A 25,891-nucleotide genomic window follows, 5' to 3' on the forward strand; every position below is an offset into this window, starting at 1 on the left:
ATTTGGCAGAGTAGGCATAGGACACCGTCTTCACTTGCGGTCAGTGGTACCCTGGTGAAGCCTGCAATCTCTGTGTAACTTGTTTCACTCTGGCAGAGAATGAACAAATGAACCGAGGTGACCTGTCATGTGCATTTCAAAAGATTGGTCTGTCTTTTTTCCATCCTCATGGCTCAGGCCATGGACTTCTATTGGATTGGGGCATTCTTGTGGGTAGAGTGCTGTAGTGGCTTGCCACTGCCTTCTACAGGATGGCTGAGCAGCAAGCTCTCCCACTCATAACATCTGCCATCAGGCATATTGAAAGCATTCACAGACTGACAGTCAACCTGTTAAAAACATACCTTCCAAAGCCAACAAGTCCAACTAACCAGCAAGCAGCCAATGATGCAGAGTCTCATCCCTAAAGGACATCAGTGAACTAGATGATTTTTTCCTGACAATTGGCAAAGGATTCATGGTCATCGTGAGACTCATTCCAGGTTTCTTATTCAATTCAAATTCCACTATCTGCTGTGTTGGGATTTGAACCTAAGTCCTCAGGACATTACCTGGGTCTCCAGTGACAATACCACTAGACTATCACCTCCCCTGGAATAGGACTGGTAAGGAGTGTTTTCCTGCTGCTGAACATGTATTGTGATGGAGGTAAAAAAAAATCAAATAACAATAGCTACAGCTTTGGTATCTAAAGTATGCTACACCTCACTATTCCCAGAGTCATCGTAAAAGTTAAACATGCTTATCAAGTGTGCAGAGTACCAGTCAGATAGACCCAGTTCTATCTGAAAACACAGACCAGGTTTGTATATGTAACAAGAATTCTTATTATTGCAAATAAATAGATTATAGCCACAGGTGAACAACTATGAATCGTCAACATGTAACTCTCCCTTCTGAAGAGACCCTTCCCACACACACACACATACAGACAGACACAGACCAAACAAAAAGGTGTTATGGAGTGGTTTAAATAATAAACCTGGGGAAGCAGTTCAATAGTTCCAGTCCACAGGGTTCACAGAGATGATCCTTTTGCTTGCCAGAATTTTCTGTTCTTCGATTTCTTTCCTCCAGGTTCTTTCCACTTCGGCAGAGGCCATTGGTACATCAACTGCAAAGTCTCCTATCTACTAGTGAAAGGCCATAGCTGACAGCAACTGGTGATGGAACATAAACCAGCTTTCTTCAATCCTTAGCTATTTTACTGGCAAGAAAGACACACCACTTTCCCCTTGCAGCAGTCTGAAGGCTTCTGCCGGTATTGTTCACACCCACAAGCTGTTCAGCCAACCTGGAGCCAAGCAGATAGTTGTTGTCATGCTCACGGCCTTCGGAATTCACAACTTGACAAAGTCCGTTGCCAGCCGAAACTCACTTGGCGCATAGTCCCTGGTCCGGCCCGTCTCCAAATAGCCTCCCCTCCTGCTTGAACAGATCAGCAGTGTAAGCACAACTTACAATGAGTTTCAGTAACTATGCTTTTAGAAAGTGCCACAATTCCTCACACAATCCTTTTCTTTCAAAAAGTTGATTTTTTTTTTCCCCCAATTTAGTCCACTATCAAAAATACAGAAATATAAACAGACATTGCCTTTAGAAATGAGACTGCTTAGTGTTGAATATAAAGTGACCTCATGAATTGGCAGGTCTGCGTACACTTTATGATTTAATTTGATTTATTATTGTCACGTGTACCTAAGTACAGTGAAAAGTTTTGCTTCATTAGCAGTACAGGCAGATCATAGCAAGCAAGGACACATGCTTGTGTGAATGTCCTTGGAAGTTTGAAGTTGGCTTGATTCCAACACCTCCCTTCCATCCTTACGTTCTGTCTGCTTTAGCACCTAAAAGCTGGCACCTTACATCCTAATTTCATGTTGTTCCCCTCGAAATAAAATCAAAGCTCCCCAGCTGTTTCTGTACCAAATCTGCTTTTTGTTCCTATTCATTTACAAGATATGGATATCACTGGCTTATTGCCTCTCATTAACTGCCTTTGAGCAGGTATTGGCGGGCTACCTTCTTAATTTGTTGCAGTACATGTGGTATATGTGCACCCACAGGCCTGTTTGGGAGGGGTGGGTAATTGCCAATATCTTTACCCAGAGACAGTGAAGGAACAGTGGGTAGTTTTTCAAGTCAGGATGGTGTATGGCTTGGATCGGACATAGTAGGAAGTGGCGTTCCCATATATCTGCTGCCCTTTCTGCTCCCAAACTAATTGTGGTGCCTGTGCACTAGCTTACACTCATCCTCATGGACTTCCACTTATCCTTTTTCTGCCAATATGACTAGTCCCCTTGCTGCAGTGTGCAGCTTTCTCCTTCAAAGCAGCCATGAGGCCAAATGTTGTATCATCTACCAACACCTTAGTTAATTTTTCTCTCTTTGATCTTGGGTGGGATGCAGGTATCGCTGGCAAGTGTTTATTGCTAATCCTAACAGCCCTTGAACAGTGGTTGGCTAAGCCGGTTCAGAGGGTAACCACATTGCTCTGGGTCTGAAGTCATGTGCAAGACAGCCCAGATAAGAATGGCAGACCTCAAAAGGGCACAAGTCCATGAGGTGGGCTTTTAGAACAATTGACGATAGTTTCAGAACTGGCTTTGTGTTCCGGATTTACTAATTAACTTTAAATTCTACCATGCCAGGATTTGAAACGGTGTCTCCACAATATTAGTCTTATTGGATGATTATTTGGATAGAAAGCTGTATGGGGAAAAGAGAGATGACTGGCACTAGGTAATAGAAATGGCTGCAGGCATGATGGGCTGCAGGCATGATGGGCTGAATGGCCTCCTATTGAGCTGTAACAATTCTGTAATTGATCTCTTGATTATTAATCTGGTGACATTACCAATATGTCACATTCTCCTACTCTTACACGACTTACATGAAACCCACATCATTGACACTGATACAAACAGCGAAGGACCCAGCATGAGTCCAGCAGAAGCCCACTGGAAGCCAGCTCTTCCCATTCCCAAGTTGCCAATAGACCTGGTTTGTTGCCACTTGGCCAACTTTGGTTCCACTGTGCCACGTTCCCTTGGCTGTTGTGAGCTTTTAACTGACCGACCAGTCAGTAAAGCAGCTGTGGAACCCTGCTGCATATGACACCAGACATGATCATGTCCTTCGTCACAAATACAGGCACCCAGCGGACAAAGTCAGAGCTGCAAACTGGGTAACACTTTATTGATTCATATAAATACCATGGGGACCAACATTGTCACCCAGATGGAGTTTGCATTCTGGTTCAGAAGTGCTTTCTTTGTTAATTTTAGTGTTTCCTACAAAGGTTATTTCCATCCCCTGCAACCCCACCCCCCACCCTCCCCCAACATCTCCCTCTTAAATAACTGGCACTGGTACTTGGTCCGGGCTGGCGAGATGCTTATGATCGGCGATCTCGAAGACCCCGAGCCCGAGGGGACCTGGCTTCGGGCTGAAGTACTGCCGCTGCCTCTGGGGCAGTGGGCGGTCGGAGATGCGGTAACGGAGCAGATACGCTGGCGTCCTGAGGGGCGCTGGATCGCACCATGCCCATCACACCACTGCCTTGGGCCCGGGTCTTATCGATGCCACTGCTGGCTAGCGGGAGGGCAGACTCCAGGAGGCCAGTGACACGACTGAAGCCCCGGTCGATCCGCGCCCCCAACCTTTCCAAGCCCGAGGAGATGGTGCAGGCCAAGGCCTGAATGGCACCAGTTTGAGCCTCGATCAACGAGGCCAATGCTGGCGCCACAGGCTCCGGGACTGGGGGCCTCACTGCGGCTTCCACCGAGCTAACCATGTGTTCCATGGTGGACTGCAAGGTGGCAATGCCCTGGGGCAGAATGCCACACAGTATGGAAGCAGAGTCTTCAACGCTCTCAGACAGGGTGAGGCAACTCCGAGACAGACTGTCCAAGGCTTCCAGGAGTTGGTGATGGACGTGGAAGATCTTCCGCTTGAAAGCCGGGCCACTCAATTCAGCGTCTCGGTGCTCCTCAGCAAAGCTGGAGTCGGAGCTGGCCCTGTGGCCGTCTGTCTCCTGCACTGTCCTTTCCAGTAGGTTCAGCTCCTGCTCACTATTGCCGAATAATTCACCTCGTGAGGATTCTTGGAGCTCGCCCTCTCTCCCATCAGACACTCCAATTTCTGTGTTGTTGTACTGAAAGGACGGGGCTGGCGATGGTGCCTCTTCCATCAGGTGATGCTCCTCAATCTCGTGCCCAGCGAAGCCCAAATAATGGGGCATATCTGGAAGGAAAGGGAGAGGGGAGAAGGGTCAGTGAGCACCACATTTGCGGGGGGGGAAAATGAGAGCTGCACGGAGGAGACCCCCCCCAACCCAGGGTGACTGCGCACCCAGCACCATGTCTCGGCGAAACGCAAGCGGCTACAGGAATGTGGAAGGCACCCTGTGAAACTTGGCCTCCAGCCTCGCCGTTCTCGATGCTCCTCCGGCTGTATATCTCCACGATGTCCAGGGCCTCCTGTTCCATCTGGGTCGGGGCTTGGACGGAAACCGGGCGCTCCCCACCGCTCAGCGGGTTCCTTGGTTTCTGTGCCAGCTTGTCCTGTGGAAAGAGCAGGGAACCGAGTTAGTTCCTTTCTTAATTCACTTGCGAGATGGGGCCATCCATCTAGGCCAGTATTTATTGCCCATCCCTAGTTACCCAGACAGCAGTTAACAGTCAACCATGTCGCTGTGGGTCTGGAGTCACAAGTAGACCAGACCAGGTAAGGATGGCAGTTTCCTTCCCTTAAGAACATTAGTGATTCAGATGGGAATTTTCTGACAATCAGCATCAGTTTCACGGTCATTATTAGACTCTTAATTCCAAATTTTTTAAAAAATTGAATACAAATTCCATCATCTGCCAGGGTGGGATTCGAACCAGCGTCCACAGAACATTACCTGGCGTCTCTGGATTAGTAGTCTAGCAATCATACCGCTAGGCCATTGCCTCCCCTGACCTCCCCTCCACTAGTGCCAGTACATCCAGCTGCTGTAACAAACGGGCTTGTGGAACAGATGCAGGGAGGGGTGAGCAGAATGCCATCTGTGCCATGCCAGAGTGGCACATGTCAGGGCATTCAACTGGACAGCTATGCCATCTTTCTCAGGTCAACAGGTCTCATCTCTACCTTCTGACTGTCAGCAGTGGCTGCATCTGCAAATAGAAAAGGGAGCTCGTCACAGAATCATAGAATTTCTACAGTGCAGATAGAGGTCATTCAGTCCAACAAACTTACACCAACCCTCCAAAGCACATCCCACTACCCCAAACCATGAACACCGCTAACACATCTGGGCTGCATATCTCTGGACACACTGTTGGGCAATTTAGCATGGACAATCAACCTAACCTTAACATCATTGGACTGTGGGAGGAAACCAGAGCACCCAGCAGAAACCCATCCAGATACACGGAGAACATGCAGACTCCATACAGACAGATGCTCAAGGTTAGAATTGAACCGGGGTCCCCGATGTTGTGAAGCAGCAGCGCTAACCACTGAGCCACTGTGCTATGCATTCTTGTGGAAAGTCCGTGACCTGCAAGGTCAACTCTTGCTTCCCTCTACAGATGCTGCCTAATTTGCTGAGCTTTTCCAGGACCGATGGCATTTACCAAACGGAGGAGAAGCTGGGGTAGATTGCAGCCATGACTGACAGAAAACACAAAAAGCCATCACACAGTGGCCAGCAAATTATTGGAGTGTGAAGAAAATTGGGGATTTAAAGTGTGTGGAAATTCGGGGCAGTGAGGCTGTCTGCTTTTAATGCTTGCAAGCGGTTCATGCAAATGAGACAAATCGCCTTCAATATCTGTCCCCGTTAAGTAATTGTAGGAGGAAGGATGAGGGAGAAACAAAACAAAGTAAGAATTTGACGGAAATAAGATGATAATATAGACTGAGTTAAGGCAGAGCAATGTCTGTCGGAACTGAAATATGTGGGAGTTTGTGATTGTAAGATTAGCCTCAGCAAACACATGTCCAATGTATGATGCCATCCCTGAACGCCTCTTGTGCAGTGACACGGAGTCTGAGAACAAGTCTAAGACTTTTTAAATTCATCCCGACATGTCAGCACTGCTGACTATGCCAGCATTTATTGACCATCCCTAATTGCCCTGGAGAAATCACTGGTGAGGCACCACGACTGCTGTAGTCCACATAGGGATAGCTCTGCCCTAAGAGTTGTTGGGATAGGGAGTTTTGGGATGTTGATCCCCAACAGTGAAGGTGAACAGATTTAGTTCCATCTCACCATCCCTACTTAGAACCACATCACTGTTAATATTGTGGCACACCTTCCTAACAACAGAATGGGTGTTATCGCAGCAGAGCTTTAGGAGACTTCCCAGCACCTTCTCAAGGGCAATTCAGAATGGGCGATAAATACTGGCCTTGCCAATGAGGTTAGCATCTCCTGAAGTGATCTTAAAACAACACTGAAGGGTCTCAGAATCAGAGACCTACAGCACAGAAAAACGGCCTTTCAGCTCATTGCATCTGCGCCAGTCAAAAACAACCACCTAACTATCCTAATTCCATTTTCCAGCACTTGGCCCATAGCCTTGTCTGCTTGGCAAGTTTTTTTTTTAATTCACTTATGGGACGTGGGCATACTAACTGGCCAGCATTTATTGCCCATCCCTAGTTGCCTTTGAACTGAGGGGCTTAGTAGGCCATTTCAGAGGGCAGTTGAGTGTCAACCACATTCCTGTAGATCTGGAGTCACATGTAGACCAGACCAGGTGAGGATGGCAGATTCCTTCCATGAAGGCCATTAGTGAACCAGGTTGGTTGTTGTCGACAATCAACAATGTTTTCATAGTCATCATTAAATTCTTAATTTCGGAATATTACTGAATTCAAATTCAACCATCTGTCATGGCGGGATTCGACCTCAGGTCCCCAGAACATTGGCTGAATTTCTGGATTAATAGTCTAGCATAAATACTAATGAACCATCACCTCTCCATTAACATTATCTAAATTCTTCAAATGAATGATTTGAGGGTTTCTACGTCTACCATCCTAACAGGTAGTGAGTTCCAGATTCCCACCACCCTCTGGGTGGAAAAATTTCTCCTCACATCTGCTCTAAACCGTCTATCCCGTCTCTTAAATCTACTGCCCCGGTCAATAATCCTGCTACCAAAGGGGAAAAGTTCCTTTCTGTCTACCTATCTATATAACCCTCATAAATTTATAAATCTTCATCACGTTCTCTTTTCAATCACCTCTGCTCTAAGGAAATTAACCCCAGTCTGACTAATCTCTCTTCAAGAATCTACACAAACTGTCACATCCAAGAGGTATGACGTACATACTGTCAGTGAGTACTTAGAGAAAAGACTGGACAGCTGGATTGAATAGCATGGCACCTTGGCATGTGAGGGTATCCAAAAGGAAATCATGGAGAAGTTTAATGTATTTGCAGTGGATTTTGTCATTGTAGAATTCTTTTGAGGCAGGATCAAGAGACCCTCATGGTATATTGTCTTTCTGGTATCAAGAGGTGATTACATTGAAATTTACAACATCCTTACAAGGCACGACAGGCGTGGATATAGACAGGATCCTTCCCTGGCTGCTGACTCCAGAACCAGGGGACTCAACCTCAGCAGTCATTTAGTAGTGCAGAACTTGAGAATTGCTGAAAGAAAGACACATTTTGTCAAAGATTTTTGTCTTGCACTCATCAGGAAAATTTGCTAAAAATGACAATTCCAGGGGAAAACCAATATTTATACTGCATTAGAGGGAAGTGCAGATTGGTCAGCAATTGGACTCTGATTGGCACAAGAGTGGCCAGTTTTTCAGCAATACTACAGAACAGCTCCTGTATGTTAAAATCCCTGGATTACTGCCAATTTGTATGTGGCTCAAGCAAAGGGTTAAGCAGTTTAGGGAAGTAAACATGAAGCTGAAGGAGTGCTGGGGTAATGTGGAGCTCCATTGCATGTGACATCAGCTAGTACTGCTTCAGGACAGTGTGACAGGATAGAAATGTACCATTGGGATAGGCTCTACCATTAACTACGTGGGACTGGAGTTTAAAATAGAAGGGATAAATTGAGTCACCACCATTAGACCACTGGAATTAGGGCCCTCATGGCACTGTGGTAGTGTACCTACCCCTGCCCTGGACCAAGAGACACGGGTTCAAGTCCCAGAGGTGTGTAATTACATCCCTTAACAGTTTGATTAGAAAAATATTTTAAATAAAAAAGTCAAAATAAGAACAGAACTAGGCCATTCGGCGCCTTGAGTTTCCTCAACCATTCAGTACGATCATGGCTGAACTGACATTCTTCCCATCCACTTTCCTGTCCTTTCCCTGTTACTCCTGATTCCCTGACTGATCAAATATCTATCCATCTCAGCTTTAAATATAAATAAAAACTTCACTCACACAGCTGTCTGTGGCAAATAAGTTCCAAAGATGTAGGTGGCTTTTCCCCAGGATGGGGGGATTTCACAACTCGGGGGCATATTTTTAAGGCAAGAGGAGAGAGATTTTTAAAAAAGGCACGAGGGGCACTTTTTTTTTTTTTTTTACACAGAGGGTCGTTCGCATGTGGAATAAACTTCCTGAGGAAGTGGTGGATGCGGACACAGTTACAATGTTCAAAAGATACTTAGACACACAAATAGGAAAGGTTTGGAGGGATATGGGCCAGGAGCAGGCAGGTGGGACTCATTTAATTTGGGATTATGTTCAGCATGGATTGGTTGGACCGAAAGGTCTATTGCCTTTCTGTATGACTCTCTGACTTACAGCACTCTGAGAGAAGGCCATGAGGGGAAACATCCGCTTAGCATTCACAACGACTTTGAACTAGTCCCAAAGGAGGGGTGGGCAGTCTAGTGGTGGGGAGAACTCAGGGATTTATAGGGAAGGTTGTATGAATTATAACTTGAAAATGAAAAGGAAGTCATTGACAGTTAGATGTCGTGCAGTAGACACTACAGGTAACAGGAAAAGCAAAACATACAAAGCAATTGAATCAACAGAGCAAAAGAAGAATTATGCCAGAAGACAGCAAGACAGGTCCTTCAAATCTGCTCTGCCATTCTAGATCTTAGCAGACCATCTACCTCACTGCCCTTCCCCTAAACTACCCCTGCACCTCTCGATGTCATTAATAGCTACAAATCGATCAATCCCTATTTTGCTTTGTGATACTATAGACTACCAAACTTTAATAACTGTTCATGGACTGAAAGAATTGATAAAGATAAACTGTGACATACGGAAAGAAGTAACAATAACTCTGTATGGAATAAGCCATTAAGGGACAAAGACAAACTTATACAGGAATTAAAGACAATCCTGGCAGCTGAATGTCCCAGGATTTAGATGTTTCAGATGTGATAAAAGAGGATGGAAAAGGGGTGGGGGAGTTGCATTACTGTAAAGGAATATCTCACAGCTGTGTTGACAGAGGATACATCAGAGGACTTGTACAGCAAGGCAATATGGGTGGAACTCAGGGAAAGCAAAGATGAAATCACAATGGTGGGGCTATACTACAGGCTTCCCAACAGCCAGAAGAGAATATGTAGACAGACTTGGGAAAGATGTAAAAACAGCAGGGTTGTTGTGATGGGTGATTTTAACTTCCCCTATACTGACTGGGACTCACTTTGTGCTAGGGGCTTAGATGGGGCAGAATTTGGAAGGCCCATTAAGGAGGGTTTCGTGACACAGTATGTAAACAGTCCAACCAGGGAAGGGGTTATACTGGACCCGGTTTTAAGAAATGAGCCTAGCCAGGTGAGTGAAGTTTCAGCGGGGCAGCATTTTGGGAGTTGTGACCATAATATCATGAGATTTAAGATACTCATGAATAGACATAACAGCAGTCCTTAGATGAAGGTGTTAAACTGGGGAAAGGCGAACTACAACAATATTAGGCAGGAAGTGGAGAATTTTGATGGAGGTGGCTATTTGAGGGTAAGTTCACTTCAGACCTGTGGGAGTATTTCAAACAGTAGTTGATAAGCATTCAGGAGCAGCATGTTCCTGTGAGAATAAAGGATAGATATGACGAGTTATGTGAACCTTCGTTGACCAGGGATATTATGACGTTGGTCAAAAAGGAAAAGGAAGCATACGTAAGGTCTAGGAGGATGGGAACTGGTGAAGCCCTTGAAGCATTTAAGGAAAGGACCCAAGTAAGGAATTAGAAAGGCTCAAAGGGGTCATGATTAGCAAACAGGATAAAGAGAATCCCAAGTCTTTTTATACATGTTCAGAAAGCAAGGGGGTAGCTAAAGAAAGGGTTGGCCCACTTAAGGGCAAAGAAGGCAATTTATGTGGGGAGCCAGAAGAGGTAGGTGAGGTCCTAAATGAATACTTTGTGTCGGTATTCACCAAGGAGAAGGAATTGATGGAGGACGATCTCAGGGAAGGGCATGTCGAATTTCTCAGGCAAGTTGCTTTAAAAAGGAAGACGTGTTGTGCATCTTAAAAAGTATTAAGATAGATAAGTCCCCAGGTCCTGATGGGATCTGTCCCACAATAATGAGGGAGGCAAGAGAATAAATTGCTGGAGCACTGACAAGCATCTTTGAATCCTTTATTTTATTTGCTTTTATTTCAAAAGCAGGAATTTATAAAATGCCCGATTGACTGACTGTGTCGACAAATTGTGTGCTTTTTAAACAAAATACAATGTATCTCCAAATACAAATCTGCAAATGCAAATTCATCCCATACATTTATATGTATGTGTGTGCATGTGTGTTTGCATGTGTGTGAGTGACTGCGTGTGCGTGTGTGATTTTGTGCGTGTAAGAGAGTGCGCACATGTGTATGTGTGCGTGTATATGTGTGCGCGAGGGTCAGGGAGTACGTGTGTGTGTGTGTGAGAGAGAGAGAGTGAATATTTGAGAGTGCAAGAGGGCGACAGAGGGCGAGGGAGCGAGTGAGAGAGTGTGACTGTGAGTGACTGCGCGTGTGACTGAGTGTGTGCGTCTGTGCATGAGAGTGAGTAGTGTGGTGGGGTCCATGGTGCAACATGAACCCAAGATCACGATTGAGGTTGTCATTATGGGTACTGAACTTGGCCATCAGTCTCTGCTCGGCGATTCTGTGTTGTTGTGTATCCCAAAGTCCACCTTGGTTTACCCAAAGATCTGAGGCTCAATGTTCTAGACCACTGAAGTGTTCCCCCACACAGACATACACACGTACATATAAATCTATGGGGTGTATTTGCATTTGCAGACTTGTATTTGTAGATGCATTCTATTTTGTTCAAAAAGGACATAATTTGCAGACACAGTCAGTCAATGGAGCATTTTATAAATTCCTGCTTTGCAAATAAAACCAATCTGATTCCAGGTTAAAACACAGACAGATTCTAAACAAGGCCTCATATCTAAAATGTATTGTCTGACCTCAGATGTCACCTCTTGTATACACTAATAAAACCTTTAGTTATCTCGAGACAGTGACTTCAAAGAAATTCTGGGATTTACATTTTAATCAATAGAAACCCACATCTCCTTTCTAACGGATTACAGATTTAACAGGAGGGAGTCAGTCAGCCGTTTAGGTTTATACAATATATACACATCAGTTGCATGATCCTTTGATCTCTTACTTATAAATTCTGTGTCTTGATACCTCCTCTTTCACTATACCTGAGGAAGTTGCAAAACTCTGAAAGCTAGTGTTTTCAAATAAACTATAACCTGGTATTGTGTGATTTTCTACCTTGTCCAACCCAGTCCAACACCAGTACCTCCCACATCATGGCATCCCATTGTTTAAGGAGGGTAGCAAGGATAATCCTGGAAATTACAGGCATGTGAGCAAAACATTGGTGGTTGGGAAATTATTGGAAAAGATTCTCAGTGACAATCTACATGCATTTAGAAGCAAATGGACTTATTAGCGACAAACAGCGTGGTTTTGTGCAGGGGAGGTCTTGCCTCACTAACTTGATCAAGTTTTTTGAGGTAGTGACGAAGATAACTGATGAGAGAAAAGCAGTTGATGTTGTCTACATGGACTTCAGTAAAAACTTTGACAAGGTCTGCTACAAAAGGTGAAGTAACAAGGTATCAGGGTGAGCTGGCAAGATGGATACACAATTGGCTTTGACAATAAGGAGATAGAGGGTAGTGGTGGAAGGATGCTTTGCAGAATGGAGGGCTCTGACTAGTGGTGTTCCACAGGGATCAGTGCTAGGACCTCTGCTGCTCATGGCCTATACAAATGATTTCGAGGAAAACGTAAATAGTAAGTTTGTGGACAATACAAAGATTAGTGGAGTTAGGGATAGTGAGGAGGATTGTCAGAGGAAACAGCAGGATATAGATCAATTGGAGGCATGGGCAAAAAAATGGTAAATGGAGTTTAATCCACACAAACATAAGGTGATGAAGTTTGGAAAGCAAAGTACAGGTAGAAATTATACAGTGGATGGCAGAACCATTAGGAGTACTGATATGCAGAGCTATCTGGGTGTGCAGGTCCATAGATCACTGAGGTGGCAGCGCAGGTAGACAAGGTAGTAAAAAAGGCCTGTGGCATGCTTGCCTTCATTGGAAAGGGCTTTGAGTATAAAGATAGGCAAGTTATGCTGTAGTTTTATAGAACTTTAGTTAGGTCACACTTGGAATACTGCATATAGTTCTGGTCATCACACTACCAAAAGGATGTGGATGCTTTGGAAAGCTTACAGAATAGGTTTACCAGGATGTTGGAGGAATACAGCAGGCCAGGCAGCATCAGAGGAACAGGAACAGGAAAAAAATATTTCTGAAGAAGGGTCCCGACCTTGTTCCTCTGATGCTGCCTGGCCTGCTGTGTTCCTCCAGATCCACACTGTGTTATCGCTGACTCTAGCATCTGCAGTTCCTGCCACGTCTTTACCAGGATGTTGCTGGTATGGGGGATTTTAGCTATGAACAAAGGTTGGATAGACTGGGTTTGTTTTCACTTGAATACAGGAGGTTGAGGGGCAACCTGATAGAACTTTATTAAATGGGTATGAATGGCATGGATAGACTGGAGGCTTTTTTCCCCACGGTGGAGGGGTCAATTACTAGGGACACAGATTCAAGGTGCAGGGTTTAAAACAGATGTGCGAGGCAAAGTTTTCACACAAAGGGTGGTGAGTGCCTGGAACGTGCTGCCAGAAGAGATGGTGGAAGAAGACACAACAGCAGCATTCAAGAGGCACCTGGACGAATACATGACTAGCAAGGAATAGAGGGATGCGGATCCTGTAAATGAATACAGTTTTAGTATGGAAGGGCAATAGTGTCGGCACAGGCTTGGAGGGCTGAAGGGCCTGTTCCTGTGTTGCATTGTTCTTTGTTATAATTTGCCAAGTCTGGCAAAAAGTGGGAGTCGAACCTACATGAATGAAATGCTTTGACATCTCCTTGATAACTGGCCATGTCATGCCACAAGGACATATGATTAACCTGCAGAAGAACTTAAGGAGTTACTGCAAGAAAGCTGTGTCTTCAAAGAGACAGTCAAGGCCAAATGTAACAAGGAACAAGGCAGCTACTTCTGATAAGAAGGCGGGCTGCAGACTTGCAATATTTTGGAGGAAAGAATCTAAAGAATCATCAATAATATCATATCATAAACCTGAAGTATGAAAATCTAAGAATCAAACATGAGAACCCTTCATTAGCAGAACTTAAACAACACTGCACAAGGATCAAATCTTGGACACTTCCAGAGACAGACAATGTTATTGCAATTGTAGCTAAATTCCACCACTGATCAGGTATTGTCCAAGTTGAGTTGTGAGGCTTAACTTGCTTACTTAAGGGGTCTTATTTTGGTTGCTACATGCAATAGAGTTTAACTCATTGTTTCAATGTTTGATTGTCTGTGAGATTTCTTAATAAGTAGCCGAATTAAAGGTAACTTGTGCTAATTTATCCACAACAGAACATACTCAATAACAGAGCTTCCACATTCCTCTAGAGTAGGGGATTTCAAAGATTCAAACCCTCTGAACAAACAAATTCTTCCATAACCCAGTCCTAAATGGACTGCCTCTTATTCTAAGACTGTGTCCCCTGGTTCTAGACTTCCTCTGCCTGAAGAAACATTAATCCTTTCAGAATTTGTGAAATTTCACTCAGATCACCTCTCATTCTTGTAAACTGTAGAGAATAAAGTCCCAGTTTCTTCAATCTCTCCTGAAAGGACTGTCCAGACTTCCCAGTATTCAGTCTGGTGAACTTCCACTAACTCGCTTTGTGGGAAGTATGTCCTTCCTTAGGCAAAGGGACAAGAAACTGCAAACAGTACTCCAGGAGCAGTCTCGCATAGTGTTCTTTACAATTGAAGCAAGGCTTCTTTGCTCCTGGACTCAAATCCTCTTGCCATAAATGTGAAGTACTGGGTACATAGTCCAAATAAAAGCACAAGATATGAGGGAGAAACTGAATGAACAAGCGCAAACCCACATTTAAGGATGATAGCTAATGCAGAAACAAGCCTGCATTAGGGCATGCAAAACAACATCTAGTTATAAGTTTTCCAAGGAAGCGGTGGGAATGTAGTTGACAAGGACAAGAGGTTTAAACAATAAGAGATTAAAATTAAGCTTGGCCAATGCAACAAGCAGCAAGTATGCAGTGGGGACTTTTTGGGGTAAAATTAAGGGAGAGTAGTGGAGTTAGAATAACATGGGAGACTGGACAAGCATGTCACAAAAGGATAATAGTATTAATTGTTGGGGTTTCCCTTATAGATAGGTGACGACAAGTGGGCCAGCAGAAGTCAGAAATGTCATGAATTTCAAATTTGCCTGGCATTTTCTTTAGCAATATGTCTTTCAGTCAAAGAAGCAAGCAATATTTTGCAAGCAAAGAAGACTAGTTTATGGGTCTTGCCCAAGTTAATAATAGCATGGAAGAAGATAGTGGCACAATTTATTGATTGACTGACAGATGGCCACAGCTTGAAAGAAAGTCAGTAAGGGCATTACGGACATCCTTACTATGACTTTAGAAATTAGTTTGGGAACCCTTCTATTAGATTAGAACATGACACATCCTGAAACAAGGTGAGAAACAGAAACCAGGGTATTCAGGGCTAGTTGCCTAACATTCATTGTTGGGAAATTACTTGAGCCTGTAATTAAGGGCAGACGTCGTGAACATTTCTGCTGATCTGAGCGAGCTGACGTGGATTTGCAAAACCTGTTTTTTTTTGAAGAGGTGGCTAAAGTGATACACAGCAAAACATCTGTGGAAGTTTTTAATAGGGACTTTGTTAGCGAATATGATGTCCACCGGATTGAGGGCAAATCATTGACCTTCTAAGGGAACTGGCTTGAGTAGCAGGAGATAGTCGATATGGAAAATGGACAGGCACTAAATTGGCAGAAAAGACAGACATCACGAAGACCACTGTTGGATCTCAAATATTCACTATTTCCTAACAACCAAGTTGATTGGCGCATCTAAACTTGCCTATAATCCAAGATGGGAGGCTTTGTAAGTACCATTGACGGAAGCAGAACGTGGTAAAGAGATGTTGGTACATCAAGCAAATTGGCAAAACAGTGGACCAAAGGGATTTCTGCGTAGGCCAATCACTTTAAACATCAGAAGAATAGAAATTTCCTTACCCTTTTTAAAATGGTAAGAACTGTAAGAACTTAGGGGCTAAATACACAAATAACCATAATGTCACAGACATATACAGAAAATTATCAAAAAAAGTTATGGAAGTGATGGCCTTTGTGCCCAAAAAAAAACTCGAGTCACAGAATTCCTACAGAGCAGATAGAGGAGGCCATTCAACTGATAGAGTCTGCACTGAGCCTGCGAACAGCATCCCATCCAGACCCAGAACACCCCCACCTATCTTCACAACTCTGCATTGACCATGGCTAACCCACCTAGCCTGTACATCCTCAGTCACTATGGACAATTTAGCATGGCAATCCACCTATGACCTGCACACCTTTGCACTGTGGGAAGAAACCAGAACACTCGAAGGAAGCCCACACAGACACAGGGAGAACATGCAAACTCCATCTAGACAGTCACCCAAGGCTAGGATGAAACTGCGTCCCTTGTGCTGTGAGGCAGCAGCGCTAACGACTGATCCACCGTGCCACCCTTGAGTACCATGCATACCTTTGAGTATGGTGAGAAATTCTGGGCATGACAGGTGAAGAGGGATATATTTCAGTCTCCAGTGCAGTGGAGTGTAACTTTATTAAAATGATAACCTGGATTCAAAGAGATAAACTCCAAAATGAGACTGCCCAAACTTTTGTTCAACCCCCCGCATGCTGTGGATGAACCTACTAGAGAAGGCACAAAATTTGAACTCCTCTTGGGTAAATAAGGCAGGGCAAGTGACTGAAGTGTCAGTGGGGGAGCACTTTGGGGGCAGTGATATAATTCTGTTCATATTAAAATAGTTATGGAAAAGGAAAGGCCTGATCTAAAAGTTCATGTTCTAAATTGGAGTAAGGCTAATATTGATGGTATTGGGAAGAAGTTTCAAAAGCTGATTGGGAGAGGCTGTTTACAGGTAATGGAAGAGTTGGAAAGTGGGAGGCCTTCAAAAATGAGATAATGAGAGTCCAGAGGCAGTATGTTTCTATCAATATCAAGGGCAAAGCTGGTAGGTGCAGGGAATACTGGATGACTACAGAAATTGAGGATCTGTCAAGAAAAGGAAGGAGGCATATGTCAGATATAGACAGCTGGGATCAAGCTTTTCACGTCAGTATTTACTGTGGAAAAGGACATGGAAGCTAGAGAACTTGGAGAAATAAATCGTGACATCTTGAGAAGTGCCCATAGTACACAAGAGGTGGTGCTAGACTTCTTAAAATGCATAAACGTGTATAAATCCCCAGGACCTGATCAGATGTATCCCAGACCTTTATGGTAAGCTAGGGAAGTGATTTCTAGGCCCCTTGATGAGATATTTGTATCAATAGTGGCCATGGGTGACGTGTCAGAAGACTGGAGGATGGCTAATGTGGTGCCACTATTTAAGAAAGGTGGTAAAGAAAAGCCAAGGAACTATAAATTGTTGAGCCTGATGTCAGTGGTGGGTAAGTCATTGGAGGGGATTTTGAGGGACAGGATTTACATGTTTTGGGAAAGGTAAGGACTGATTAGGGACAGTCAACATGGCTTTGTGTGTGGGAAATCATGTCTCACTAACTTGATTGAGTTTTTTAAAGAAGTGGCAGACAAGATTGATGAAGCCAGAGCAGTGGACGTTGTATATCTGGACTTCAGCAAGGCATTTAACAAGATTCTGCATGATGGACTGGTTAGCAAGGTTACATCACATGGAATTCAGAGACAGCTAGACATTTGGATGCAAAATTGGCTTGAAGGTAGGAGAGAGAGGGTGGTGGTGGAGGGTCGTTTTTCAGACTGGAAGCCTGTGACTAGCATTGTGCCATAAGGATTGGTGCTGGCTCCACTGTTTTTTGTGATTTTTATAAATGTTTTGGATGTAAGTATGGGAAGAACGGTTAGAAAGTTTGCAGATGACACCAAAATTGGCAGTGTAGCGGACAGTGAAGGTGGTTATCTCAGGGTACAAAGGGTTCTTGATCAGATTGGCTGATGGGCCGAGGAGTTTAATTTAGATAAATGTGTGGTGTTGCATTTCGGTAAGGCAAATCAGAACCAGACTTATGTACTTAATGGTAGGATCCTAGGGAGTGGTGCTGAACAAAGAGACCTTGGGCTTTAGAGTTCATAGTTCCTTGAAGGTGAAATCACAGATAGATAGGGTAGTGGAGAAGGCGTTGGGTACACTTGCCTTTATTTGTCAGTGCATTTAGTTTAGGACACAGGATGTCTTGTTGCGGCTGTACAGGAAATTGCTTGGGCACGTTTAGCCACTGTGTTCAATTCTGGTCTCTCTGCTATTGGAAAGATGCTGTTAAACTTGAAAGGATGCAGAAAAGATTCACAAGGATGTTGCTGAGGCTGGAGAGTTTGAGCTATAGGGAGAGGCTGAATACGCTGGGGTTATTTTCCCTGGAGCATTGGAGGCTGAGGGGTGGCTTTATACAGATTTATATAATCACAAGGAGTGTGGATAGGGTGGATAGCCAAGGTCTTTTTACCAGGGTAGGGGAGTCCAAAACTAGAGGGCACAGGTTAAGGTGAGAGGGAAAAGATATAAAAGACACCGGAGGTGCAACTTTTTCACACAGAGGGTGGTGTGTGTCTGGACTGGGCTGCCAGCGGAAATGGTGGAGGCTGGTACAATTACAACTTTTAAAGGGCATATGGAGGGATACATGAGCAGGAAGGGTAGAGAGGGATATGGGCTAAATGCTAACAAATGGGACTAGATTAATTTAGGATATCTGGTAGGCATGGACGAGTTGAATTCAAGGGATCTGTTTCCATGCTGTATAACTCTATGAATCTTAATGGATAAAAGGAAAAGGCTTTATATCCTAATGCACAAAACGGGCAGAACAAGATAGACAAACTGATAGTGCAAATTGAGGTTAATGGATATGATCACATAGACATTACGGAGACATAGTTATAAGATCAGAACTGAGAACTTAACATTCAAGGTTATTTGACCTTTCGGAAAGTCAGGAGGGAAAAAATAGATGGTGGGGTAGCACTGCTAATAACAGATGTTTCAGGACAGTTGAGAGAGATGATCTAGGCTTAGATGACATGCAGTCCATTTGGGTGGAGGTAAATAAGAACAAGGGAAAGAAGACATAGTGTAGAAACCACCAAAAAGTAGCCACACTGTAGGAAAGGTGATAAATTAACAAATGGGAGGAGCATGTAAACAGAATAGAGCAATATAATGGGTGACTTTAATCTTCATGTTGATTGGGTTAATCAAGTTGGAAAGAGTAGCTATGATTACAAATTCATCAAGTGCATTAAGGATAGTTTCCTACAGCACTATGTCATGGAGTCAACCAAGGAACAGGGTATCCTCGATGTAGTAATCAGTAATGAGGCAGGTTTAATAAATGACCTCCAAGTAAAAGATCCCTAGGAAGCAGTGATTGTAACATGACAGAACTTATTATTCAGTTTGAGTGTGAGAAACTTGGGTCAGAAACAACTGTGATTAACACTGAAATGAGAACAGAATTAGCGAAAATAGACTGGTCAGATACATTAGCAGGAAAGATGGTAAGCAAGCAATGGCATACAATTAAGGAGACAATTCATGACTTGTATCCCAACAAACAGGAAAGGTTCTGAGAGGGCTAAGCCAACCATGGCTAACCAAAGAAGTTAAGGAGAGTATAAAGTTGGACAAAAAAAGCACATAGGGAGGCAAAAATCAGTCTTAGCCCTGAAGACTAGGATAAATTCAGAACTCAGCAAAGAATAACTAAAAAGACAATAATGAGAGAAAATAATGGCAAGGGCAAACTAGCAAGGAATATAAAAACTGACGATAATAGTTTCTTTAAAGATATGAAAAGGAGAAGAGAGATTAAAATAAACAAAAAGCCATGAGAAAATGAATCTGCGCATATAGTTATGGGGAACAAGGAAATGGCAAAGGAGTTAGACAGATATTTTGCATCAGTCTTTATGATAGAAGATACTTTGATCATCCCGCTAATACTAAAGAATACGGGGGAGGAATAACAAACTATCAACATCATCAAAGAAATAATACTAGGCAAACTATTGGGGTTAAAGGAAGAAAAGTCCTTTGGCCTTGATGGCTTGCATCGAGGATCCTAAAAGTAGCAACACAGATAGTGGTTGCATTGGTTGTAATTTTCCAAAAATCAATGCTGGAGAAGTACGAAGAATTGGAAAACTGACAATGTGACACCCCTATTTAAAAAAGTGAGAGGGACAAAAAGTGATTAGCCTTATATTTATCGTAGGAAAAATGTTGGGAAGTAACAACAGCTCCTTTGCGAAATCATAACCTAATCAAGCCAAGTCAGGATGGCTTTATGAAAGGGAAATCCAGTTTGACCAATTTAATACAGTTTTTCAAAGAAGTCTCAACCAGAGTGGATAGAGAGGAACCAATAAAAGTGTTGTATTTTGAGTTCCACAAGGTAATCAACAAGGTACCTCACAAAAGGTTAACTTATAAGATAAGAGCCCATGATGTTGGAAGTAGTATGTTGGTTCGATAGAGAATTGGCCATTGGGCAAGAAACAGCAAGTGGGGATAAGGGGCTCTTTCTCGGGTTGGCGATCTATAACCAATGTGGTTCCACAGGAATCAGTGCTGGGACTGCAACTATTTACAGCATATGTTAATGACTTGGAGGAAGGAAGTGACTCTGCTGCAGCTAAATTTGCTGCTGATACAAAAATAGGTGGAACGGCAATTTGCTAAAGGAATACAAACAGGTTTGTAATAAGCTAAGTAAGTAAGCAAAAAGTTGGCAAATAGAGTATAATGTGGACGAGTTGTTCATTTTGGAAGGGAGAACAAAAGAATAATATCTAATTCAAATGGTGACAAGTTGCAGAAAGCTTCAACTCATAAGGGACTTGGGGGGACTTGTGCATGAAACACAGAAAGCTAGCATACAGGCACAGCAGATAATCAGGAAGGCTAATGGAATATTAGCCCTTATTTCAAGGGGTCTGGAATAATAAGAGTAGGGAAGTCTTACTGCAACTGTACATGGTGCTGGTAAGACCATATCTGGAGTATTGTGAGCAGTCTTGGTCCCTTATTAAAGGAAATACATCTTTTCAATGGAGATAGTTCAGAGAAGGGTCACTAGGATGATCCCTGATATGAGTGGTTTTCTTATGAGCAAACACTAAATAGGTTGGGACTTTACTCATGAGAGCTCAACAGAATGAGAGATGATTTCATGACAACACACAGGATTCTTAAGGGGCTTGTCAAGGTAAATGCTGAAAGGACTTTTCCCTCATGGAACAGTCTAAGGCCAGAAGGTATAGTCTTGGTATAGAGAGGCTCTAATTTAAGACTGAGATGAGGAGGAATTTCAACTCTCAGTAGGTTGTGAAGTTTTTTAAACTCCTTGCTATAGAGAGCTGTGGACGCAGATCCTTGTGCATATTTAAGGCTGAGATAAAAAGATTCTTGATTAGTTGGGGAATCATGGGCTATGGGGAAAAGGCAGGAAAGTAGACATGAGGAATGTTAGATCAGCCTGCTGGATAGCAGAACAGGCTCAAGAGGCTGAATGACCTACTCCTGTTCCTCTTATTGCCTAATGGGAAGGCAAGGCAGAGACTGCTGCTGTTTCTTAGGAGGGATCCTACCCACACCATTGATAGTGGCAAACTCTTTCTGCTGGTTCAGGTGTACAATAGAAAAATTACTCTTGCTTTTTCAGACAAAAGGAAGGTCCAATCTGAAACTCTGTTCCACAAAGGGTGACTGTTACTCAATCAACTGTCAGATTGAAAGTGGAGACTGATGAATTTCTGGACATGTCAGTCCTTGGGATTTTTACCCACACATCCACACTCACTCCCTCCACACCAACACTTTTCTCTGACAGCATCTTCCAAACCCACGACTACTTGTGTCAAGAAGGACAAAGATAACCAACACAGGGGAACACCACCCTCTACATCCTGACTTGGAATATATTGCCATTCCTTCAGCATCGCTGGGTCAAAATCCTGGAGCTCTCTCCCTGACAACACTGTGGGTGACTATATTCCAAGTACTGCAGTGGATCAAGAAGGAATCTCACCCACACCTTTTCCAGGGCAGGTAGAATGTTAACCTAGCCAGCAATGTTCCACATCCCATGAAGGAATATACATTTTTCAAGTTTACATCTTCAGGAAACAATGGTCTAAGGGGAGAAGGAAGTTACATGAAGTTAGGACACAGATCAGCATTGGTCCCACTGAATGTATTGAGGGTTAAATGCCTTAATCCTGTTATTCCTGGATGGGGGATAGAGAATTCATATGGGAACGCCACAAATCTGCTCCATGTTAACTCTTGCTCTCTCCACAGATACTGCCATATCTGTTGACTTTCTCCAGCACTTTGACTAAATATAAAAGCAACCAGCGGCAGCTCTGAAATTTTTAGCACCCTGCATAAAACAGTTAAGGTTGAGGGTCAAGAATTTTTCTTCTTTCATGGTATGTGAGCATCACAGGCTGAGTCAGAATTTATGCCCATTCAAAATTTCCCTGAATAAAATGGTGGTGAGATCCCTTCGTAAACCTCGGCAGTCTTTAGAGGCGGGGTTCTGGGCTCCCTGGTCGTTGGGAACATCCCTCCTGCATTTATTCTCTCTAGTCCTGTTAGAATTTTATACGTTTCTGTGAGGTCCCCTCATTCTTCTAAATTCCAGTGAACATAATCCCAACTGATCCAGTCTCCCTTCATACGTCAGCTCTGCCATACTAGGAATCAGTCTTGTAATTTTTGTTGCACTCCTTTCATAGCTAAAGCTTCCTTCTTCAGATAAAGAAGCCCAAAACTGCACAAAATATTCCAGCTTGTGGTCTCAGAAATGCCCTGTATAATTGCAGCAAGATATCCCTGTTCCTTAATCCTCTCGCTATGAAGGCCAACATATCATTTGATGTCTCACCGCCTACTGCACCTGCATGCTTACATCCAATGACTGGCATTCAAAGACACCCAGGACTCATTGCAACTCCCCTTTTCCCAATCTATTTGCTATTCATAAATAATCTGCTGCCTGTTGTTGTTACCAAAGTGGATAACCTCACATTTATCCACATTGTACTTCATCTAACATGCACTTGCCCACTCACTCAACTTGTCCAAATCACATTGAAGCATTCTCTTCATTGTTCATCTTTCCACCTCACTTTGTGTCATCTGTAAAATTGGAAATGTTACATTTATCTCCCTCATCCAAATCATTAGTATTTATTCAACATAACATCTACCATATCTAACCCTTGACTTATGTTTATCACCTTAATTACACTTTTCCCTTCGAGAATATAACCCTGACTGTGGAATGGGGAGTGTTTATTTTAATCTTATTGCCTGAAACATCACTCTGGTAAATTGGCACTGTGTTAACTCTAGGCCCAGCACACCATTCCAGAACCCAGTTACTCCAGCTGGGATCTAAAAGGAGATCTCAGCTCTAACATAATTTTCACTCCTTTGGATTGAAGCCCTCAGGACAAAGACAATATTCCATATGCCTTTCTTAAATAAAAACAACTCTTACCAGTTCATTCACTTGGGCTTGTCGATCTTTCTGCTCTGTCACACCTTGTACACTTTTAGAATACATACTGATCGATCTATCTTGGCACAAGGATTGCGCTCACCTAATTGAAAGCAAATACTGCAGATACCACAGATCTGAAATAAGCACAGAAATTGCTGGGAAATCTCTGCAGGTCTGAAAGCATCTGCAGAGGAAGGGAGTTCATGTTTGGAGTCTAACAGTCTCAAAGCTTCAGAACTGAAGGGACAGATGGAAATGCAAAAGCATTTATGCTGAAAATGTGGTGAAGTGAGCAGCAAGTGGAACAGAAGGCCAACTCAAGGGTGTGATAAAGGGCAAGGGAGTTTCAGCATCAAAGGTGTCACGGAACTCAAGGCGAAGGGAGTGGCAATCGTTACAGTGTCCATGGTTGTCATTACACCGGCACCATCTACTACCGTTTCGTATACTCACTCAATCTATTAACACCCCTTGCTGTCAATATCCACATTATCACCACTCTTAGATATTAGGCTAGCTACGTTTTTTTTCTGATCTAACTTAATTGACAATATATAGAGAAGTTAAGACTCCAGTGCAGATCTCACCAATTTGAAAATATACCTACTAAATAAGAAATTGAAACAGGAGTAGGGTGTTTGGCTGCTAAAGTCTGCTCCGCCATTCAATACTATTTTGCTGATCTGACACTCCTCCCATCCACTTTCCTGTCCTTTCCCCACAAACCTTGATTCCCTTACTGATCAAGATTCTATCTCAGCCTTGAATATATACATGAATTCCATCTCCACAATTCTCTGTGGCAAAGAATTCCAAAGACTCTCAACCTTCTGAGTGAAGAAATTCCACCTCATTTCAGTCTTAACTTGGCACCCCTTAATTCTGAAACTATGAATATAACCTATCAATGTCACATTGTAAATTGTTTGCGTCCCTCTCGCAACGTGTTCTTCCAGCAATTTTTGTGTTGTTTGTAAATTTGGCAGCAGTACCTTCAATTCCTTCATTCAAATCATTCATGGTTAACAGTTGCAGTTACAGGACTGATCTTTGTGGAACACCATTGATTGCAGGTCACCAATCCGGAAAAGGACTACTTATCCCTACTCACTGTTCCCTGGCCATTAGCCAATTCCCTATCAAGGTAAACTGTATCACATCCAAACTTACAATTTAAATCCAGAAGAATAAGATTGAAAAACTGGAGAACTGATAGTGAGTGGATATTGAATTCTGGTTACACGTGGAGCTCCATGCATAGATCTTCCTTCCAAATTATAGAACGGGTACATAGGCATGAGGTACAAAAAGAGTGTAAAAGATGTATAATCCTGCCATTCTGCAATCGTATCAGGAACCAGGTAAACAGACTGGCTCTTCTTTGCTCTTGAAACAAAAAGGCTAAAAGGCTTATAATCAAAACATGGCGGATATGGAAACAACAGATGCTCTGGAGTGGAGCAGGTATAGAGTAAGGTGACATAACTTTACAATTAAGGTCAGCCAAGTGATTTCAGATAATGAAGGATTTTAACAGAATTCTGATCCAGGGCCAAGTAGTCTGCTTGATTTCCACCCCAACAGACTGCAGTAGTGTGTACAATCTACGAGATGCATCGCGATAACTCACCAAGGCTTCTCCAAAAGCACTTCCCAGTCCTGTCATCTCTACCACCTAGAAAGAGGAGGGCTGTAGGTACATTGGAACACCACCTCTTCCAAGTTCCCCTCCAAGACAGTCACCATCCTGACTTCGAAATATATTACTAGTTCAGTGTGACTGGGTCAAAGTCCTGAAACTCCCTCCCTAATGGCATTGTGGTTTTATCTACATCACATGGACTGCAGCGGTTCAAGAAGGAATCTTACTACCGGCTTTACAAGGAGCACCTGCGGACGAGCAATAAATGCTGGCTCAGCCAAGGACACCCACATCCCATGAATATTTGTGAAATATACAAGGGGGACAAAAAGTACTTCCACTTCAAGGGAAGAGGAGAAAATGACAGGACATCAATAAATCCAACAGGGAACTCAAAAACATTTCTTTAGATGGTACGCATGTGGTACTCCCCGCGATTGCGACTGAAAAGCAATAGGTCTCAACTCATTTAGGGCGAAGGGAGATAATGATGGAGAAGACAGGGGTAACGCTGACAGTGTTGCAGGAGGATCGAAGGACAGAAGGCTCCAATGAAGTGTAAAGCAGCATGCTTTGGCTTCTAGCGCTGTCCATTTTTTTCAATAGAATTCCGTTGACCCTGCGTTGAGTTAAAATCGGGTGCAAGTGATCGTGGGCACAATTAGTGTACTCACCCTGGCAGTGCGGGTGAGGTCGTTGAACTTCTTGCGGCACTGCAGCCAGGTCCTGGGGGTGATGCTCTTGAGATTGACATAGAGTGCCACCTCCCTCCAGGCCTGGCGCAGGGTCTGCCTGGGCATTTTCCTGCCATCTGAAGGGAACAGGACCTCCTTGTGGGCTCTCACCTGCTCCACCAAGACCTTCAGGGCAGCATCGCTGAACCTGGGAGCCCGGGGTTCCACCATGGCCTCCAGCTCGCTTCAGCTCCCGGTCCCAGAGACCGAGTCTCCGCGGCGGTACCGTTCTCTTTTGTTGCGGTTGTTGTTGTAAAGCTTGCGCTTTAAACGAGCGCTGGGTGCGCCGGAAATTGCTCGGGCCGGAACTCCCGCCTCTTGGCGCAGCGATGGGCGCA

The 25,891-nt window shown here is 43.6% G+C and overlaps 1 protein-coding gene across 8 annotated transcripts; it reads right to left on the bottom strand.

Annotated features, from left to right (window-relative positions):
• Positions 1-807: 807 nt before the first annotated feature.
• Positions 808-25,862, bottom strand: LOC109918549. Of its 8 annotated transcripts, none has more exons than XM_048620630.1 (5): positions 25,665-25,862; positions 7,557-7,663; positions 4,910-5,165; positions 4,409-4,568; positions 808-4,248 (listed from the first exon to the last, which is right to left on the bottom strand). In XM_048620630.1, exons 3-5 carry the CDS (start codon positions 4,940-4,942, stop codon positions 3,401-3,403), a joined length of 1,041 nt encoding a protein of 346 aa, XP_048476587.1. In that variant the 5' UTR covers positions 4,943-5,165; positions 7,557-7,663; positions 25,665-25,862; the 3' UTR covers positions 808-3,400. The 8 variants fall into 8 exon arrangements, with proteins under 8 accessions (XP_048476587.1, XP_048476586.1, XP_048476591.1 ...); XM_048620629.1 differs by lacking the exon at positions 25,665-25,862 and adding an exon at positions 25,494-25,609; XM_048620634.1 differs by lacking the exon at positions 7,557-7,663 and having other exon boundaries at positions 25,665-25,682.
• Positions 25,863-25,891: the final 29 nt, after the last annotated feature.

Source organism: Rhincodon typus, chromosome 47, assembly GCF_021869965.1.
Source record: "Rhincodon typus isolate 14 chromosome 47, sRhiTyp1.1, whole genome shotgun sequence".
Taxonomy (NCBI): domain Eukaryota; kingdom Metazoa; phylum Chordata; class Chondrichthyes; order Orectolobiformes; family Rhincodontidae; genus Rhincodon; species Rhincodon typus.

Coding starts and splice junctions, on each gene's coding strand:
- LOC109918549 (XM_020518477.2), bottom strand. CDS start 25,724: ATGGTGGAACCCCGGGCTCCCAGGTTCAGCGATGCTGCCCTGAAGGTC. Junction 4,569..25,493: donor ACCTCACCCGCACTGCCAGG/GTGAGTACACTA, acceptor CTCTTTCCACAG/GACAAGCTGGCACAGAAACC. Junction 4,249..4,408: donor TGGAGGCCAAGTTTCACAGG/GTGCCTTCCACA, acceptor CTTTCCTTCCAG/ATATGCCCCATTATTTGGGC.